The following is a 22226-nucleotide window of genomic DNA, read 5'->3' on the forward strand; positions in this document are numbered from 1 at the left end:
AGAGTAAAGGCAGTGGAGTATCGATTTGTATTTTGTAGCTTCTTCAGGACCGTAACTTTCAAAAGTGGACAAGCTGACGTAGTTACACAGCACCTACACAGTAATGAGAAAAATGCACAAGAAGGTATCACTGGGAAAAGATTTGGCCAATCCGTGGTAATCCTGATCTTTCTAGAACTGGAGTTATTTTGTTGTGGGGAGGTGAGATTGGTGCTGGTGGGGAAGATGCTGGTTACTGTGGGGGGTAATGTCACCTTCAGTCAGAATGACTAGACTTTTAACATGACAGCAAGGTACCACCTGGTAGTATACTTCCACCTAGATTAAGACGTGCAGTAACTTGATCTGAATCCACTTGATGGATAAATGAAAGATTAGACCAGAAGTGTCATGTTAGAAAGAGAAGGTAGGTGTTTTAGAATGATATAAACTCATTATCCCCTCGTCGTTTTTGCCCAAAAATGGGTGAACACCTTCAGCATTCACTGAAGGTGTTGGCTTATTCTTTGGCACCTGTAACTTAGTCAAGTGATGGCTCTTGGTGTATGACTGTCCTTTACTAATGTTGGTGAATATGCACTTCTGGAGTGCAATATGAACAGGAAGTGTAGCTAAGTTCTTTAAATTGAAATACATCAGAAATGAAGGGAGGAATGAAATGAGCTGAACAGATTTACGGTTCATGGACCTCTCCTCAGACATACCTTGTGTGGTCATAACAAAACAAAACTCTATGTAAGCAATAACCAAATCATTGTGAGGACCCAAATGTTATTTTGTTTATAAGTTGATGAAGCTATCTTAATATTATCTGAAAATTTTTTTTTTGCTTCAAGTAATGAAAAGAAATATGCAATTGTTTTTTCATGATTTTTTATTCCAAATCCGTTATTTCCAGGTACAAAATGATCGGTGTCAGGATACAGAAATGGCAGAACAAAAATGGATGCCCAAAACAGAAAGGGATGAATGGAAAAATTATTCAGTAAGTGGGATATAGCACCTGACTGTTCAAAATACATGACTGCAAGAGGAAAGCTTCGACAATGATCCGGAATGGCATGGTAAAAGAAAGGTTGCTGTGAATAAAGCTGAACTCCATTCTGTTTGGAATAGAAGATGCTACCTGATCCTTTTCAGAGCTTGGAAATTAAAACGCATTATTTAGTACAGAAAGTTCAGTGTAAAATGGGAATATATTTCAGTGAGTAGAAAAACAGTTGTGGAGTGAAAAACATTGAAATTACTTCTAAGCAAAGTAAAAACTCAAAATACTGAAATAGTTAAGAGACATACTTGGACTGATAAGTTTAAAGATATTTATAAAGCAATTGGAGGATTTGAGCTATAGGGAGAGGTTGAATAGGCTGGGGCTGTTTTCCCTGGAGCGTCGGAGGCTGAGGGGTGACCTTATAGAGGTTTATAAAATCATAAGGGGAATGGATAGGATAAATAGACAAAATATTTTCCTTGGAGTGGGAGAGTCCAGAACTAGAGGGCATAGGTTTAGGGTGAGAGGGGAAAGATATGAAAGAGACCTAAGGGGCAACTTTTTCACGCAGATGATGATGCGTGTATGGAATGAGCTGTCAGAGGAAGTGGTGGAGGCTGGTACAATTGCAACATTTAAAAGGCATCTGGATGGGTATATGAATAGGAAGAGTTTGGAGGGATAAGTGCTGGCAGGTGGGACTAGATTGAGTTGGGATATCTGGTCAGTATTGACAAGTTGGACAGAACAGTCTACTTCTGTGCTGTACATTTCTATGAGATGAAGGGTCATTTTCTGTGTAATGTCTTCTCCTGCTATGTGCAGACTTGATCCCTCTAAATGTGAAATTATTTGTATCTACTCAGACAAATTAACCAACTTTATAGATCTTCAGGAAATGTTTCTAAATAAACAAGGATGAACTTCTTTGGGTTTCTCCCTGTTCTGAATTTACCTGGGATAGCAGATACCACTTCTCAATCATGATGGGTTCACTAACATTCAAAATGGCAGTTGATCATTTTGGAGATAATATGTGCATTCATATCATATCTTTAATCTAGAAACCAAACTCACAAAGCTGTAAGGATGAATGGCTAGTGACTGAAAAAGTAATCAAAAACTTCCTAAAAGAGGTGGAATTTAAGGAGATTGATGCAAGCGCAGAAAGAGAGAGGAGTTTACAGAGAACATGGGGCCAGGCGTATGGCAGAATGAAGGGAAACAGAGAGTTGATAGAAGAGGGAAGAACTACAATTGGAATAGTGAGTTTGTAGAGGTTAGGGATGAAGACAAGCAAGTCCATCAGTGACTGACTGGTTGATTTCAGATGGATTGGGAGCCAGTATAGTTAAAAACAATGACTGCAGATGCTGGAAACCAGATTCTGGATTAGTGGTGCTGGAAGAGCACAGCAGTTCAGGCAGCATCCAAGGAGCTTCGAAATCGACATTTCGGGCAAAAGCCCTTCTTTTGCCCGAAACGTCGATTTCGAAGCTCCTTGGATGCTGCCTGAGCTGCTGTGCTCTTCCAGCAGCACTAATCCAGAAGCCAGTATAGGTAAGTGACTTCAGGACTGATTAGTTTTAGTGATATTTGTCTCAGCTAAGTTTAGATAGTGTACATCATGATTATAAGCTGAGTTCTGATCATGATTATAAGCTGAGTTCTGATCATGATTATAAGCTGAGTTCTGATTGAAAGTCTTAAATTGTCATTGGAAGGTTAAGTGCCGTTATGCTACTGGAATTGGAAAAGTCATCCTGTCTTGTAACTGATGAACAGTTGGTCTCATTATTACCTATTTTACCTGCAACTTTCGAGTTAATCCTATTGATGTTTAAACTTAATTGGTACCTTTGCTAAAAGTAGAACTGGGTATTTAAAATCTTTTTGTTGTGCTTCAAACATTCTGCGGCTTAGAAACCTATCCTTGAAGAAAGTAAATTATGATAACGAAAAGGTACACTAATTCCTTGAATAATTGTTTGTATAGATGGATTTGAATACTGGGACAAATGTCCTATACTGGAGGACCACAGGAATTATGTTGGGTACGAAAATAACCAATCCAGTTCTCTTGAAAAACATCCATATTGAAGGTAAGTTTTGCGAGAATCCTTGACTGAAGGTTTTTTTGTATATAACAAGCTGAGTTATTCTATTTTTAAAGCATTGTTCAGATTAGTATTTTGTTCACCAATGTGTATTGGCAATCATTGCACAATTTATAGATTTAAACAAACTGAATTTAGTGCAAGTTTTGTTCCATTTTTGGTTATTTTGAACTGTTTAACGTTATTTTTAAGCATTTTCTCAATTTCCATCCTTGTGTTTTGCCTTATGACAATCCCAGCTCAGGAAGCATTGGTAAGAAAATCTTTCTTATGGGTCTTAGTTTCAATTTGCCTGTAAGTAATAACTCCACATTCTTTCTCCTTTCATAATCAATAAAGCTTTTTCTTCCGTTTCTGGGTGTGGGAGCAAAGTGTTTAGGTTATGTAACAGGTAGTCCAGGGGCATGAGTTCAAATCCAAGCAAAGCAGCTGAGGAATGTAAATTGAATGAGTTTAATGTATCTAGAAGTAAATGCTAGTACTGAGAATGGTAACCAATCTATGGCCAGATTGTTATAAAAATCCATCTGATTTACTAACATCCTTTAGGGAAGGAAATCTATTATCCTCACCCAGTCTAGCAAGGTATGACTGACTTCAGACTCAGAGCAATGTGGTTAATTCTTAATTGCCCTCTTAATTGACCCCGCACACCACTTGTATTACTCAAGAAAGTGGCTTGTCACTCCCTGCTGATGGAAAATTAACGTTGGCCAATAATTGCGGGCCAGCCTGCATTGCTCATGTATAGAGTCACACAGCACGCAAACCGACCTTTCAGTCCAACTAGTCCATGCCAACTATAATCTGAAACTAAACTAGCCCCACTTGCTTGCTCCTGGTCCATATTCCTCCAAACCTTTCCTACTCATCTATCGATACAAATGCCTTTTTAAATGTTGTAATTGTACCCACATCCACCACTTGCTCTGGAAGTTCATTCCACCGATGAACCATTCACTGTGTTAAAAATAAGTTACCCCCAAGTCTTTTAAAAATCTTTCTCCTCTCACCTTAAACATACGTCCCCTAGTCTTGAAATCCCCCATCCTGGGGAAAAGACACCTGCCTGTCACCTTATCTATACTGCTTGTGATTTTATAAACCTCGATAAGGTCACTCCTCAACCTCCTACGCTCCAGTGAAAAACGTCCCAGTCTGATGTATAAATTTAAAAGAAATAAGATATGTTCCAAAATCCATCAATTAACCAATTAATTAGTTATTAATGTGAAGATTGTGTCATTCATATAGTGACAGTGACCAATCTGAAAATTGATTCAGCTCACGGTTTGACTGTTTATTGTTCTCAAATCCTCCGGTTTAGATTCAGAGCCTGCCTGAAACTTGCTCAGTGTTGTGGCTTAATGTTTATTTTAAGTACAGTTCAGAGGATTTATACTATGCAGCTTTGCTGACGAAGATTCTGTCGTGTTAGCTAGTGATTGACACACCATCCCCATTGATGAGAGAACTCAGCTGGTGCTCACCAACCGGATTATTAGGAGCTGGTTGATGAGTGAGAGTGAGCATCTCACCCTCTCATAGGCCTGGACACTCGTGACCTGCAGTGCCAGAAGCTGCAGGCCACTCAGAGGCCTTCAAATTCTGGATACTAAAGGCTGACTTAGTCCTTGTGGGGACCCAGTGATGAGGAAACAAGTTGTTTTCAATCTTATGGGGTGAGGAGAGGGGAATTGGAGGTATGGGGGAGGGATGGTTTTGGAGGCTACCCATTTGCTCCCTATCTGTACATAAAAATGCCCCTGTATTTGGACCATTGGAAGCTCCCCATTGAAACTGCTCAGGATTTCTCTGTTTCAATGAAGTCAGCTCTTCCTCTTTTACACACCAGTCCCAACCTGTCCACCCTTTCCTCCTGTCCATTCCAAGCATTACTTTAATAAGAGTTCTCTAAGCTGCATGCAACGTGTTTATATCTTTCCTTAAATAAAGTGACCAATATTGTTCACAGTTTTACAAAGGCAATTCAGCAAAACTTTGCTTAACTGGAGCATAGCCCCCTTCAGGGTGGCATGGTGGCTCACAGCGCCAGAGACCCCGGTTCAAATCCACCAGGTGACTGTCTGTGTGGAGTTTGCACATTCTCCCTGTGTCTGCGTGGGTTTCCTCCGGGTGCTCCAGTTTCCTCCACAGTCCAAAGATGTGCAGGTTAGGTCATGGGAGATACAGGGATAGGGTGGATCTGGATGGAATGCTGTGGATTTGGGTGGAATGGACTGCCTCTACACTGTAGGGATTCTCTGATTGTGCTAAATGATAAAATTCTTCTAGCTTTCTTACTTGTACCTGTATACTAACCTTTAGAGTTTCCTGCACATGGACACCCAGATCCCTCTGCATCATAGAGCTCTGTAATCTCTCGCCATTTCGATAACTTGTTTCTTTTAAATCCTTTCTTTCAAATGGAAAATTTCACATTTTCCCACATTATGCTTCTTTTGCAGTCTTTTTGCCAAATCATTTAACCAATAATATCTTTCTGTAAACACCTTGTGTCCTCTTCACAACTGCCTTCTCAACTCTCTGTCTCTGTATCGTTTTTCAAAATTTGTCCACTGTGCCTTCTGATCCTTCATGTAAAGTGAAAACAGTTGAGGTCTCAGCACAGATCCCTGTGGCAACCATTCGTTACAACTTGCGAAGCTAAAGAAGACCCATTCCCTGTTATATACACACAGACACGCACAGAGACTATACACACACACAGACACACACATACACATGCACACAGATTCTCTCTCTCTCTCTCTCTCTCTCTCTTCCATTAACCTGCTCTTAGTCCATAGCTTACTATGCTGTGCCAGTTTAACTGCTCATCCACAATATTCCATCCACAACCAATGTTTTATAAAGTTGTATCAAGGCTTCCTTGCTCCTGTATTCTATGCCCTGTTTAATGAAGGCAAGCATCCCATATGCCTCCTCCTTCACCCTGTCTCCCCGCCCCAACACTTTCAGGGATCTGTGGGCTTGTACGCCAAGGTCCCTTTGTTCCTCAGTTCTCCCTAGGATCTGCCATTCAATCTGCCATTCATCCTTCCCTTATTAGACCTCTCAAGACCACGTTGGATCCTCGATAGAAATGTTTATTCAGGAATATTTCATTAATCCCTCCTGTTGCTGTGTATTCAGTGCAAGCTGTCATCATGAAATGTTAGAGTTGTTCTAACTGGTACCTAATGACAACTAGATCAGCGTCATTGAATCTCTGGAGTTCGTGTTGTTCTTTAACTTTCTTGATTCTAATAAGGTTGAGTTGCTCATTGATAAACCTGTTTTGCCGGTGGTCCAAAACATTAGCCTGAAATGTTCAGATTGGGGTGGGGGTTACAAAAGAGAGTGGCTTTTTCAACAATCTACAGTTCATTGTTTGACTTCCCTTAGAAACCCATGAGACATAAATACGCCTGAACGTCATTTTTTCCTTTACCTGGTGGAAGTCTTAACTGTTTACTTTGAGTTTAACCACAAAGTCTCATGTGAAGGTACATACATTGAATGTCTTATGTTATTTTGAACAGGTGTAGCCTATACTTCAGAATGTTTCCTGTGTAAACCGGGAACGTTTAGTGATACTGCTGGTTCCTCAGTCTGTAAGCCCTGTCCTCGAAATATGTTTTCTGGAAGAGGAGCCAGTTCCTGTCAGAAATGTGATGAAACCAAACAGTTTTCAGGTATAGCTGGTTTGTATTACGTTGTTTGAATGGGCGTAACTCAATTTATTTTTAACCAATTCCTCAATGCAAATTCCTGGGGTTTCCACGAATCTATGGATTGTGAAAGTATTCTGAGTTGTTTACTACGTGAAGAATTCTGAACGCTTTGTAGTTTCCACTGACTCTGAGATGCATCGTATTCACAACATGATTATATGGGAAAATACAAACTTACTCACTTTGGCAGAAAGGATAGAAAAGCAGCATTTTATTTAATTAGAGAGAGATTGCCGAATGCTGCAGTGCAGAGGGATCTGGGTGTCCTGGAACATAAATCATAAACAGCTAACACGCAGGTACAGATTTACTATGAATTCTTCTGTTCTTTATTGAAGTTCAGTTCAGACCTCTAGGTTTGTCTTGAGTGACATTTATTAAGAATCTGCACATGACGGCAAAGCTTCAGAGCTCCATGTTCAGAGCTGTACAAGCTCCAACCTTCTAGCAGAGTCTTACCGCATGACTACTGAGGTCACAGCAACATCACAGCATACTGCAGAAACTCAACTATCTATTTATCAAAGGCTGTTCCTACATGTATAGCATGGGATTAGAAAGGGAGAAGGAATGGTGTTTGTAGCAAGGAAGGTAAAGGTAGAGAAGGCTTGCCATAGTTACTCATAGCATTGATGAGGCCACATCTGGAGTAATGTATACAGTATCGGTGTCCTTGCTTAGCAAAGGATATAACTACAGTTGCATCTGAGAGAAGGTTCACTGAACTGATACCGGGTTGGATGGATGGATTATCTTATAGAGAAAGGTTGGTCATGCTTGGCTCTATCCATTGGCAGCAGGTCACAAGACCTTCAGAGATAGGAACAGAATTAGGCCATTTAGTCCATCAAGTCTGCTCCTTCCTTCAATCATGGCTGATATGTTCCTCAAACCCATTCTCCTGCCTTCTCCCCATTACCCTTTCATTCCCTTACTAATCAAGAACCTACCTATCTCTGTCTTAAATACATTCAGTGACTTGGTCTCCGTAGCTGTCTGCAGCATTGTGTTCCACTCCCTCTGACTGAAGGAGTTCCTCCTCATTTCGGTTTAAAGGATTCACTCTGAGGCTGTGCCCTTGGATCCTAGTCTCTTCTACTGGTAGAAACATCTCCACGTCCACTGTATCCAAGCTTCTCAGTCATCTTTAAGTTTCAATCAGATCTTTCCTCATCCTTTTAAACTGCGTTCTGGTACAGTACCTGCACAAGCAATGGTAGCTGAAGGAAGACCACGTTAGGAGCATCGAGAGCAGTACCGTAAAGCACTGGAGTTGTGTCAGTGGCTGTTTGATCTTTTGGTTGTCATTTAGTTAATCATACCTTTGGTTTGTAAACATGACAGTTGTATTTGTTTAATTCTAACAGGCTGTCAGACTGGTCTTCTATGTTATTGGCAATCTAATGCTGTTATGAATATTGTCCATGGGAGCTATTAGAACATAAATGGGTTCCTCATTAATTAGCACCTAGTTCTTTACAGACAATGCAACAAGTTATTGAAAAGATGCTGTTTTCATTAAAACAGAGTGGGTCAGAATAGGACCCAAAGTGTATTAATGAAGCATACTCAAGTATTGGTGAGTCTGTATTACAGGTACAAAGTGATCTGGGGAAGTTAAACATGAAACTTGCATATATGTATATTAAAATGTTACCTCCCAAGTGACTCAGGGAAAATTAGTGAAATTAGTGCACCAAAGTGTTTGATTGATGGTGACACCCAGTGGCCATTACCCATAATTGCAGACAACTTATATTTCTTTCGAAAACAAAATACTGTGGATGCTTGAAATCTGAATAAAAAGTTGAAATTGCTGAAGAAACTCAGCAGATCTAGCAGCAGGTGAGAAAGCAGAGTTACTATTTGAGGTCCATATGACCATGGAGCAGAATGAGGCCATTCAGTCTATCGAGTGCTCTGCCATTCATTCATGGCTGATATATTTCTCAGCTTCATTTACCTGCTTTCGCACTGTAACCCTTGATCCCTTTACTTTCCAACATTCCTTCATTCAACATGAGATTGCTGCAGCCATCAATGTGCTCAATTGCACCCTCGACAATTTTCCACATTACTGGGCAGATGCTGTGTGACTCTATGACTCTATGCCAGAGTTGTAACTGTACTGGAACGGCTTGCTTAGGGGAGCAGCAAATTCTGGAGTACACCTCTGTCAGGGCACATAGCCTCTGCAGTATCCAGTGCCTCATGGAGTGAAACAAATTAGCTGAAGTTTGGTATCTGTGATGCTGGGAACCACTGGAGGAGGCTGAGATCGATCATCCACTTTGCACTTCTGGCTTAGGATTTCTGCAAAAGCTTCAGTGTTATCTTTTGCCCTGATGTGCTGGGCTCTTTCATCATTGAGGATGTGGGTATTTGTGGAGCTGCCGTCTCCTGTGAATTGTCTGCTCCTAGCACTTTCTGTTGAACCAGGATTGATCCGCTGGCTTGATGGTAATGGTTGTGTGAGGGATATGCCGGGCCATCAGGTTACAGATTGTGCTGGAGTACAGTTCTGCTGCTGTTGAAGGTCTCAGTGCCTCATGGATGCTCACTCTCGAGTTGCTCGATCTGTTTGAAGTCTGTCCCATATGGCACGGTGAAAATGCCACACATGATGGAGGGTATTCTGAATGTGAAGGTGGGACTTTGTCTCCACAAGGACTGTGTGGTGGTCATTCTCACCGATACTGTCATGGACAGATGCACCTGCAGGCAGCACACTGGTAAGGATGAGGTCAAGTATGTTTTCCCTCTTGCTGGTTCTCTCACCACATGCTGCAGACCCAGTCTAGCAGCTATGTCCTTTAGGACTTGACCAGCTTGATCAGTAGGAATGCTGCTGAGCCACTCTTAGTGGTGATCATTGAAATCCCCCATCCCAGAGTACATTCAATGCCCTTGCCACCCTCGGTGCATCTTCCACGTGTTGTTCTACATGGAGGAGTACTGATTCATCAGCCGAGGGAGGATGGTACATGGTAATCAGCAGGAGGTTTCCTTGCCCATGTTTAACCTGAAGCCACGAGACTTCATGAGGTCCAGAGTCAATGGCAGTGCTAACCACTGTGCCACCGTGCCGCCCATAATGGTACATGGTAATCAGCAGGAGGTTTCCTTGCCCATGTTTAACCTGAAGCCACGAGACTTCATGAGGTCCAGAGTCAATGTTGAGGATTCCCAGATCAACTCCCTCCTGACTGTATCCCACTGTGCTGCTGCCTCTCCACGCCCCCCAACTGGCTGGGTCTATCCTGTTGGTGAGACAGGACGTATCCAGGGATGGTGATAGTGGTGTCTGGCACATTGTCTGTAAGGTATGATTCCATGAATATGGCTATGTCAGGCTGTTGTTAGACCAGTCTGTGAGATAGCTCTCCCAAGTTTTGTACTAGGATGTTTCTGTCATTGTTTTGATTCTAGTTTGTCCTTCCAGTAGCAATCCTAATTTTGAGATTTCTTAATGTTTGATGCAGATGAGTTGTTTGTTAGGGCAGATACAAATCAATGATATTGCTGTGGGCCTGGAGTCACATGTAGACCAGACCGGGTAAGGACGGCAGGTTTATGAAAATTAACAATCATTTCATGGTCATCAGTAGAGTCTTAATTATAGATCTTTACAAAAATACAGATTGCACCATGGTGGGATTTGAACCTTGTGGTCCAGAACATTGCCTGGGTTTCTGGATTATGAGTCCATTGACACCACTACCTCCCCAACAGTTTGACTGCTGTTGGACACCATGAGCATCAGATATAAATTGCTGCCAGGGAATTGAAAATGCAAGCGACAGAGATTGCGAGTTCCTTGCGGGAGGTGTCCCCAATGTTAACAGTTTGCACCATTGCATTAACACTAATCTTACAATCCTGCCCATGGATGTTGCAACAAGTTGCATTTATATAGTGCCTTTAATGCAGTAACATGTCACAAGATGCTTCACAAGAGTGTTCTCAAACATAATTTGACATAGTGCTGTGTAAGGTGATATCAGGGCAGACTGCCACATGATTGTTAATGAAGTTGACAATGTTTTGAACTGGATTGTGACAGCTCACTGCTGATTTCTGACAGACATCTCCTGCTGACTAAAGTCAGGCTCTTTATAATGATGCTGCTGTTTAACTAAAGTGGATTTTATGGTACAAAACATGTATAAATCGAATAAGGTAAATCACATAATTCTCTGCCACTTTTTAGCTTAACAGGATCTGTGACCTGGTGGGGTGATGCTTGAGGTTATAGTACACATTGAAACACAAGCGCATAGTGGTCTGACTTCCTTCCCAATTCCTACTGAGTAGGGATGTCAACTGCTTTGATACAGGAATTTGCAAAGATGACAAAGGCAGAATACTGGGGATGCTGGAAATCCAAAACAAACACAGAGAATGCTGGAAACCTTGGCAGGCAGGTCTGACAGCATCTGCAGAGAGAAAACAGGCTACATTTTGAGTTTGGCATGACTTCTTCAGAGCAGTTTGAATGAAGCGTGATATTAGAGACCTGCTGAGATTCTCCAGCACTTCCTGTTAGCGTGTAGAGACAATGTCTAGTTCCTAAAGGGTAGACGTGGTGTGGGGGGTGGGGAGTCAGTGAGATTTCTCTTCATTGATAGATTAAGAGATGATATATCATGATACAATTGATTGTGATATGTTTGACATGGTTTTTCATTAAAATCACTGAGAGGTTTCATGATTTAGTGATAGAAACAAGAAGATTTCTGGAATTGTGTGTTTTCCAAATGGATCCTTTAGCAGTTAATTTTCATTGCTTCTCAAATAAATAAGAGGTCTAATGTTGCTAAACTACACTTTTTTACCTCATTGCTGTTTTTCTAGAAGAAGGATCCAGTGAGTGCAAAGACCGCCCACCGTGTACAGAGAAAGACTATTTTCAGATACATACACGATGTGACAATGAGAGAAAGGTTTGTAGTCTTACTAATAGCACTTAAGTATAAATGCTAATTTTTCTACCCATATGAACGTTATCTGCAAGTATACCTTTACAACCACCAAGTAATGGACTCTTGATAAAAATATACAATGTTTTTAATTAATTTACGAGATGTAAGTGTTGCTGGCTGGGTCAGCATTTATTGCCCATCCCCTGTTGGAGTTTGATTTATTGATGTCACATGTATCAAGATACAGTGAAAAGTATTTTTTTGCATGCTATACAGGCAGATTGCACCATACACAGTGCATCAGGGTAGCAGAACAGAGTGCAGTGTTACAGCTACAGAGACAGAGAGACAGAGAGAGAGAGAGACAGAGAGAGAGAGGGACAGAGACAGAGAGAGACAGAGAGAGAGAGAGTGATCACAAGATGGTGAGCTGCATTTTTGAACTGCTGCAGTTCATGTGCTGTAAGTTGACCCACAATGTCCTTAGGGAAAGAATTCCAGGATTTTAACCCAGTGACACTGAAGGAATAGCGCTATATTTCCAGGTCATGATAGGGAGTGGCTTGGAGAGGACCTTGCAGGGGGTGGTGTTCTCATGTATCTGCAGCTCTTGTCCTTCTGGGTGGAAGTGGTCGTTGGTTTGGAAAGCATTGATATGAACCTTGGTGAGGTGTTACAGCGCAGTGCTGTAGACATTGACCTTCAGTTGTCTTGTCTGATGTCTGTGTAATTTTTCATTAATTACGTTAGGAATTAGGGGGTCATGTTGCAGTTGTACAGGGCATTGGTTAGGCCACTTCTGGAACATTGTGTGCGATTCTGGTCTCCTTCCTATAGGAAGGATGTTGTGAAACTTGAAAGGGTTCAGAAAAGATTTACAAGGATGTTGACAGGGTTGGAGGGTTTAAGCTACAGGGAGAGGCTGAACAGGCTGGGGCTGTTTTCCCTGGAGCGTCGGAGGCTGAGTGGTGACCTCATAGAGATTTGTAAAACCATGAGGATGAATAGCCAACGTCTTTTCCCCAGGGTAGGGAGTCCATAACTAGAGGGCATAGGTTTAGGGTGAGAGGGCAAAGATTTAAAAGGGACCCAAGGGGCACCTTTTTCACACAGATGGTAGTGCGTGTATGGTACGAGTTGCCAGAGGAAGTGGTGGAGGCTGGTACAATTACAACATTTAAAAGACATCTGGTTGGGTATATGAATAGGAAGGGTTTAGAGGGATATGGGTCAAATGCAGGTAAATGGAAGCAGATTAATTTAGGATATCTGGTCAGCGTGGACAAGTTGGATTGAAGAGTCTGTCTCCATGCTGGACAGCTCTATGACTCTATGACGTAAATATAGCTACATTTGCTCTCTCCCCCATTCATTAAATTTCTGACATGAAATCAGCATTTGTAGGATATTGCTGCTCCTCTTGAGAAGGCTTGGCTTTTTTCTAGGATTTTGTTTGTTTTGTTTTTAATGTTATTAATTTTATTACTTGCATTTTAATTAAAATCAATTATTAATTTATGGGATGTAGCTGGTCCAGCATATATTGCCCAAACCAATTTACCGGGAGTGCAGTCAAGAGTCAACCATATTCCTGTGGGTCTGGAGTCACATATAGGCCAGAGCTGGTAAGGATGGCAGATTTCCTTCCCTGAAGGAAGGGTATTGTCTCTAAAGGACATGGGTTTGTACAACGATCAACTGTTGTTACATTGTTATTTTTAGTCCCGTTCCCTATTTCAAAATTGGATTGATATTTTCACAATATGCCACCATTGGATTTGAACCCACATCCTCCAGATGATTATGTGTTGCTGGAAAAGCGCAGCAGGTCAGGCAGCATCCAAGGAACAGGAGAATCGACGTTTCGAGCATAAGCCCTTCTTCAGGCTCATGCCCGAAACGTTGATTCTCCTGTTCCCTGGATGCTGCCTGACCTGCTGCGCTTTTCCAGCAACACATTTTCAGCTCTGATCTCCAGCATCTGCAGTCCTCACTTTCTCCTCCAGATGATTAGCCTGGGATACTGGTCCAGTGGCATTATTGCTTCCTCTCTGCAACCTCTGTACGTTTTGTGCAAAAATAAATTACGTGTAGCAGTAAAGTCATTTTTTTAATACTAAGAAGGAATATGTGTTGGCAGAAAATCACCTGATTAAGTTGCATTGAATGAGATGTTACTAAGGTAGAATGGAAGCAGTGATTTCACTGTCATCACGTGACTCTGCCAATTACTCAACCCAGATTTCAAGAGGTGATACCATAGAATCCCTGCAGTATGGAAGGAAGCCATTTAGCCCATCAAGTCCACACTGACCCTTTGAAGAGCCCCACCCACACCTTATAACCCTGCAGTTCCCATGGCTAATTCTCTTAACCTGCACATCCCTGGACACTGAACAATTTAGCATGGCCAAGCCACCTGACCTGCACACCTTGGGACAGTGGGAGGAAACCAGAGCACCCAGAGGAAACCCATGCAGACACAGGGAGAATGTGCAAGCTCCACACAGGCAGTTGCCTGAGGCTGGAATTGAATCCAGGTCCCTGGCGCCGTGAGGCAGCAGTGCTAACCACTGAGCCACCGGGTGGTTTTGATATCACCATAAAATTACTCACTAGCCTTTAATTATGGTGAAGGATTCCAGGGAATATTGCCTCCGGGACTCGTTGTGAAATCAGTCAGAGCTGCTAACCTACTCAATGTGTGATGCAATTTCCCAGGCAGAGACATTGTGTTTCCTCCTGTTTTATATACGAGATTGTTATCATGGGCAGAATTTCCCTGTTCCTTGATTGATGTGGGTAATAGGGAAAATATAAAAGCAAATTACTGCGGTTGCTGGAATCTGAAACCAAAGGGTCAGTTAGACTCGAAACGTCAGCTCTTTTCTCTCCTTACAGATGCTGCCAGACCTGCTGAGATTTTCCACATTTTCTCTTTTGGTTAGGGAAAATATGTCAGGAATCAAAAAAATCTGTTGCTTAACATTGATTTTCTTTAAGATTTCAACAGCAGGATGATAATCTTCCTAGTACCTTATTTCCATGTATTTGCATTCATTACTACCCAGTTTACCTAATTTAAATGCAACCTGCAATTCTTCCCCTCCTGTCCTGGAGAGGTGGTGGCATGCTGTGAATATGGCTGGATTCAAAAAGCTAAACCAGGCAAGCTAATGTTCTGGGGGGACATGGGTTCAAATCCTTTGATTGCAGCTGGTGAAATTTGAATTCAATAACGTCTTGAACTAAAGGAAAACCTAATAACAATGTAACTGTCATCAATTGTTGTAATATTCCATCTAGATCACTGATGTTCTTAAAGGAAGGCAATCTGCTGTCCTTACCTGGTCTGGTCTACATGAGACTGGGATCCACAGTGATGTGGTTGACTCTTAATATCCCTCTGAAAAACCCTAGAGACCCAAATAGTTTAAAGACAACTAAGGCCATACTGGCTATACTGGCCATACTCGCCCAGCCAATGATACCTACACCTTGTGAATGAATGAAGGATAAATGGATAGGAGCTTTTCATTGATTATATTTGAAATGCTACTCATGATTACTCAAATAACATTTACCTACTTCAGTCATAAATACAAAAATATAGCTCTGAGCTCTAATTTGTTTTGCTCTAAATATTGCTTTTGGTTTTTGGAAAATCAGTGGTGTGAGTTAGGTTGGGAAGATGGGCAGAAGTTCTGTCTACTGATGTCTTCAGACTAAGAGTTCACAAAATCCCTTTAATGTGAAAGCAAGTCTCTGAAGAGTATCCCACCTAGACCCACCCCTCCTACCTTATCCCTGCAGTTTCCACAGCTAATTCACCCTAACCTCACATCTTTAGACTGTGGGAGGAATGATTAGCTTAGATTCCGTACAGCATGGAAACAGGCCCTTCGGCCCAACAAGTCCACACCAACCCTCTAAAGAGTAACCCACCCAGACCCATTTCCCTCTGACTAATGCAGCTAACACTATGGGCAATTTAGCATGGCCAATTCACCTAACCTGCACATCTTTGGACTGTGGGAGGAAACCGGAGCACCCGGAGGAAACCCACGCAGACAAGGGGAGAGAGTGCAAACTCCACACAACAGTCACCCGCAGCTGGAATTGAACCTGGGACCCTGGTGCTGTGAAGCAGCAGTGCTAACCACTGTGTCACCATGCTGCCCATTGTAGTTGGTGTGCATAAAAATGGAAATCAAAGTCATGAAATGAAAAGTGAGTCTAATGGCAGCCAGGTCGCTGTTTTCAGTTGTTATAAAAGCCCTGACATTAATGTTTTTCAAGGAAGGAAATCTGTTGATCTTAGCTGGTCCAGACCCATAGTAATGCAGTTGACTCCTAACTACTCTCTGAAATGACCTAGCAAGCAACTGAGTTCAAGGAGAAATTCAGGATGGACATTCAATATTGGCCCAAACAGCCTCATGTTGGCCCAGATCCAATGAATGAGTAAAAAGAAATCAGAAATGACGTTGTTCATGTAATGTGTTCATATGGTTCCACTATTAGTACATTACATGCTTGAAACTTGAATCATAGACTCCATCCAGTGTGGAAACAAGCCCTTCAGCCCAACATGTCCACACTGACCCTAGGAAGAGTAACCCACCCAGACCCATTTCCCTGCCCTATCTCCTTCATTTATCCCTGACTAATGCACCTAACTTACATATCCCTGAACACAATGGGCAACTTAGTATGGCTAATTCACCCAACCTGCACATCTTTGGACTGATGGAAAGTAGAGCGTTTCCTCCTTGTTTTTCAGACTCAGATCATGTATAAGTGGATAACACCGAAGCTTTGTAGGGAGGATATGAAAAATGCCGTCCAGCTCCCTCCATCTGGAGAGAAGAAGCCTTGCCCACCGTGTAACCCTGGTTTCTACAACAATGAGACTTCAGTCTGTGCCCCCTGCCCTACGGGTACATTCTCAGATGGAATGAGTCGTAAGTATCCTGGAGTTTGATTTATTGACTTTATTTTGTAACCAGCTTTATAAATGCACAGTTGTTGAGCATGTGGTGACTATTCTGTTGTAAATCACAGTCACTTAGATCGAACGATCCAATGTTTCATTCCCAGCTTATGCTGAATATGTTGATTGGTATCAGGAGATACTCCAATGGGTTTATAGAGGGTAAAGTTCAAAATCTCTACCGCTTTTCAATTAGTTTGACTTTGGAAAGTGGGATGTTGGCTTGAGTTATGATAGCATTTGTGATTGAATAGCTTGTAAATACTGATTGTGAAGTTGTGGGTGTAAGGGATGGTTAGCTGGGGGGTGAACTGGAGGGTTGCAGGTCAACCCCAATAAGAGATATTACAGGGAGGAAAGAAGCACAGAATGCCCACAGTGTGGAAACAGGCCAGTCGGCCCAACACCAATTCTCTGAAGAGCATCCCACCCAGACTCACCTTACTACCCTATCCCTGTAACCCTGCATTTCCCATGGCCAATTCACTTAATCTGCAGGTCATTGGACTGTGGGAGGAAGATAGAGCACCTGGAGGACATCCAGACAGACACGGGGAGAACGTGCAAATTCCACACAGACAGTCACCTGCGGGTGGAATCGAACCTGTGTTCCTCGTGCCATGAAGCAGCAGTGCTAATCAGTATTTACTTTGGAGATTGAGGAAAGGAAATTATCTGCCTTTGCTGGAATTTGGTTTTGTATCTTTACATCAGTGATGGTTTAAGGCTCTAAGCTGTTCTGTTGGTGATTTGAATGCACTTTGTGCTGAGTTTCTGCAACAAAATGCTTGGAATCTCCTTTCTCTGTGGACTTTCAGTTCCACAAAGGTAAACTTTTAGAAGTTTGTGTAATCGAGGAAGTGAAAAAACAAGCTGAAGTGACTGTGATTTCTGTCATTTGTAAAGTGAATAGTAACCACCCTGGTCCCCTACTGTGTATAACTACATAGTGCCATTAATCAGCGGCAGTATCTCATAAATGGAAATAGTGTAACAGGGTCAGGGGTAATGTTCAAAGTGACATAGCTGGACAGGTTGGTAAGTGTGGTATGGGTAATATTGAGAAATAGAGAAAACCAGCAGGCTTAAATGCACGAGATGTTCCTGGGTGTTTCAAATTGTTTCTCTAAATTCATTTTAACACAGCATGTAAACAGTGCCCAGCTGGTACAGAGCCCACGCTGGGCTTTGAGTATAAATGGTGGAACACTTTACCAGCGAATATGAAAACTTCATGCTTCAATGTTGGAAATTCTATGTGTGACGGAATGAATGGTAAGTTTTCATAAAGGATAATCTCGTAGTTTGATTATCAGTGCTAGCAGAGTCTCTAGCAGTAAGTTCACATTGAAATGACTGGGTCAGAGTGTTCGATTTCAGTGCATGTGGCTGCTTTTACAAATGTTTGCAAAAGAGAAACTTCTCATTTGAAAGTTACAAACATAACTATTTGAGGATTGATAGAATTCAAAAAGTGCAGTGTTTGTTTTAGCATACATTACTTGGAAGCAGTTCAGAGACGATTTACTCAACTAATATCTGGAACGAGTTGACTGCTGGATGAGGTAAAGTTGGACAGGCTGGGCTTGTATTCTGCTGCAGTTTGGAGGAGTCAGAGGTGACTTAATTGAAACTTAAAAGATCCTGAGGGAAATTTAATGATTGAACTAATTCTCTGAAAGAGTGGTGAGTCTGTGAAATTCAGTACCCGAGAGTGTAATAGATGCTGGGACATTGAATAAATTTAAAGAACAGAGATTTTTAATTAGTAATGGGTTGAAGGGTCATGGAGAACGGATAGACAGTGGAATTGAGGCTGAGATGACATCAGTTATGATCGTGTTAAATGGTGGAGCAGGCTCGAGGGGTTGAATGGCCTCCTCCTGCTCCAAGTTTTTATGTTTTTCTGAATATTGAATGGATGTTTCCTCTCCTAGAAGAATCTAGAACTGGGGTCATAGTTTAAATATAAAGGGGTGCCCATTTAAGACAGAGATGATGGAAAAATGTTCTCAGACATTTGTGAGTCTTTGGAATTCCCTTCCTCAAAAGGCAGTGGGTACAGAATGTTTAAATATTCTGAAGGTAGAGGGAGATAGATTCTTGATGACCAGGGGGATAGAAGATTACTGGGGGATATAGAGGGATGTAGAGTTCAGGTTAGAATTAGATCAGCCACGATCTTATTGAACGGGAGAGCAAGTTCCAAGGGCTGAGTGGCTAACTGTTGTTCCTTGTTCATATGTTTTTATTAATCCTCTTAATCCTTTTAAGAATAATTATAAAATTTGTGACTGCATCCAGGGTAATAACTTTGGGTTGAAGGAACAAATTAGAAATGGAACTGGATGCTGTGATGGTATGAATCTAAATCAATGTGGAAAGCTGCCTGCAATAATAACCATGATTCAGAGATGCCGGTGTTGGACTGGGGTGTACAAAGTTAAAAATCTCACAACACCAGGTTATAGTCCAACAGGTTTAATTGGAAGCACACTAGCTTTCAGAGCGACGCTCCTTCATCAGGTGATTCACTCTTTTAATTGAGAGCACCATCAAGCTGCCAAAGCAATGTGCAAGAAAGTGAAAACTAAATGTTTTGTGAAGAATGAGTTTGAGGAAATAAAGTTGACCTTTATTCTTGCTGTTTACTTGTAGGGTGGGAGGTAGCAGGTGATCACATTCACAGTGCGGTCGGAGGCTCTGATAATGACTACCTGATCTTAAATCTCCACATTCCCAGCTTCAGGTTTGACTTGCATAGTTTTTGCTGACTTAATTCAAAAATTATTTGAAAGCCTTGCTAAAATTTTCATGGACATTTCTGACGTTAGTTCTGCTCTTGTGTTTAGCCCACCGACTTCATCAGCACATTCCAATGGGATGGAAGTGGGGAGGATGACCTTTATTTTTGAGACCCGCTGTACTGGAGACTGTCAGTTATACTTCATGGTGGTAAGTGCTTCCCGTGAAACCATTTCACAGCATGAGAGACCATTTGACCCGTTACACGTAGGCTGACCCATTGAGCTATCAACTCTGCTACATTCCTCTTGTCTGTTCATCTTATACAAATTTTCATCCATTACCTTGTTTCTGTTGCTGATAGGTTATTCCATATTCTCTAGAAGTGTTGATCCTGACATTGTCCTTTGCCTCCAGTCAATTTGCTCTGGATTGCAGGATTGTTTCTGAAATGTCCAACAGTCCTTTGCTATATGATCTACTCCTGGTGTTCCATTATTCACTTTTATTGACCTGGGTTCTGGAACATTGCCATTTGGTAATGAGCTCACCTTGTGTGAGGTGCAAGTCAAACAAATAACCTTACAGTGTGGGACTGTGAGCACCAGTCTTAGTACAGCCCTTCCCAACTGTACATTTCCCCTTTGAGGTCATAAAGTAGTGGAATTATGCAGCACAGAAACAGACCCTTTGGTCCAATTTGTACATGCCAACCAGATATCCCAAACTGATCTAATTCCATATGCCAGTATTTGGCCTCTATCCCTTCCTATTCATATACCCATCCGGATGCCTTTTAAATGTTGAAGCCTCCACCACTTCCTCTGGCAGTTCATTCGATACATGCACCACCCCCTGTGTGAAAACGTTGCCCCTTAGGTCCCTCTTAAATAGACAATAGACAATGGGTGCAGGAGTAGACCATTCTGCCCTTCAAGCCTGCACCACCATTCAATATAAACATAGCTGATCTTCCTTAATCAGTATCCTGTTCCTGCCTTATCTCCATAACCCTTGATTCCACAATCCTTGAGAGCTCTATCCAACTCTTTCTTAAATGAATCCAGAGACTAGGCCTCCACTGCCCTCTGGAGCAAATCTTTTCCCTCTCACCTTAAACCCATGCCCTCTAGTTCTAGACTCCCCCCACCCCAGGGAAAAGACTTTTGTCTATTTATCTTATCCATGCCCCTCATGATTTTATAAACCTCAGCCTCCGACATTCCAGGGAAAACAGCCTCAGCCTGTTCAACCTCTCCCTATAGCTCAAACCCTCCAACCCTGGCAACATCCTGGTAAGTCTTTTCTGAATTCTTTCACTAGTCCTTGTAGGTTTTTGCTTTACTCCATGTGGATTCACCCTCTTGGGATTGTGGAAGCAAATATAAAATTTTAACTTTAATAAATATGTCAGGGCTAAATGTACTACACTTCCTGGTTCTATACTGTCTGTATTAAATCATTAAAAAAAAAGTTGTTCTTCTGTTATTGCTCAGCTACAGATTGTGAGCTTCACTGGCTATTCCAGTGTTTACTGCCAGGGGTCAGTTAAGAATCAGCCACATTGCTGTGGGTCTGGATCACATGTAGGCCAGACAGGGCGAGGATGGCAGATTTCCTCCCTTAAAGGACATTAATGAAGAGGTGGCTTCTCTTTCTCTGGATGCTGCCTGAACTGCTATGCTCTTCCAGCACCACTAATCCAGAATTCTCTTTCTAACAATCTACAATGGATTAATGGACATCAGTAGACTCTTAATACCAGATTTTTACTGAATTCAAATTCTACCATCTGCTATTTGAACCCACCCGTTAAGATGAATCTGGGGTTCTAGATTATTAGTTCAGTGACGGCACGGTGGCTCAGTGGTTAGCACTGCTGCCTCACAGCACCAGGGTCCCAGGTTCTGTTTCAGTGTCTGTTTATAATGATACTGGTCAGCCATAACCAAACTGAAAGCTAAGAGTTTTCTTAAGATCTGTGAACTTCCCCAGTGTAGTGCCAACCCAGACTGACCCTGAGAGTTTCAAATGTCTTCTGAGTATTTCTGGGCTGAATGATCCCAGCTTGGATTGGAAAAAGGGACCCCAGCTTCCCAGGCCTTGGCTGTGAAACCAGCCAGAATTCCCATTCCTGATGACTGGCCAGGGGCCAGTGTTGGAAAACAGTTAGGTCCGAGATGGGAATATTATCGATTCTGGTGCTCTCTACCATTAACCAGATGCTAATTTGGTGAGGTGGTGAGGAACCACTTTTCTCTCCAACATCAGTGTCATCAGGATGGTGAGGGAGATACATTGACGAAAGTAAACTAACATGAATGTAGCCGCCAGATTATTAATTGGGTTTGATTCCCACCACGGCTGCGATAAAATGCCACCTGCAGGTGGTACTAAGAGAAGCCAATGTCATTGGTCAGTGAATGGGAGACAGCAATCTCAAAGATGGCACTGCAGAATGTGTGTTGAGAAACATGCCTCGGATTTATTATTGTTTAATATAATATAAGTAATGCATTCCATTCTGATTTGTCTTCCTCACCACAGAACAAGCAGCACAGTGCCACCCCCACCTCATGCCAGCCGCCTTCCAAATCCTCCTCCCTCTCCATCCCGCAGCACCCCTGCCCACAATGCAGGCCAGCTCCTAGTCAAAATCTCCACTCTCTCTCACTCCCAGCCTTTGTGTGCTTCCTGTACTTCCTCAGCTCCACCTCCCCC

At 42.1% G+C, this 22226-nt stretch overlaps 1 protein-coding gene across 1 annotated transcript in view; it reads left to right on the top strand.

Moving 5' to 3' along the window:
• Window positions 1-22226, top strand: part of elapor2b (endosome-lysosome associated apoptosis and autophagy regulator family member 2b) — a 115897-nt gene that overhangs the window by 65384 nt on the left and 28287 nt on the right. Inside the window, exons 5-12 of the mRNA XM_043714206.1 lie at window positions 899-985; window positions 2988-3093; window positions 6654-6806; window positions 11700-11788; window positions 16551-16731; window positions 17907-18035; window positions 19419-19509; window positions 19613-19715. Coding sequence (XP_043570141.1) covers window positions 899-985; window positions 2988-3093; window positions 6654-6806; window positions 11700-11788; window positions 16551-16731; window positions 17907-18035; window positions 19419-19509; window positions 19613-19715 — 939 coding nt within the window. The remainder of the gene's footprint in view (window positions 1-898; window positions 986-2987; window positions 3094-6653; window positions 6807-11699; window positions 11789-16550; window positions 16732-17906; window positions 18036-19418; window positions 19510-19612; window positions 19716-22226) is intronic.

This window comes from Chiloscyllium plagiosum, chromosome 23, assembly GCF_004010195.1.
Source record: "Chiloscyllium plagiosum isolate BGI_BamShark_2017 chromosome 23, ASM401019v2, whole genome shotgun sequence".
Taxonomy (NCBI): domain Eukaryota; kingdom Metazoa; phylum Chordata; class Chondrichthyes; order Orectolobiformes; family Hemiscylliidae; genus Chiloscyllium; species Chiloscyllium plagiosum.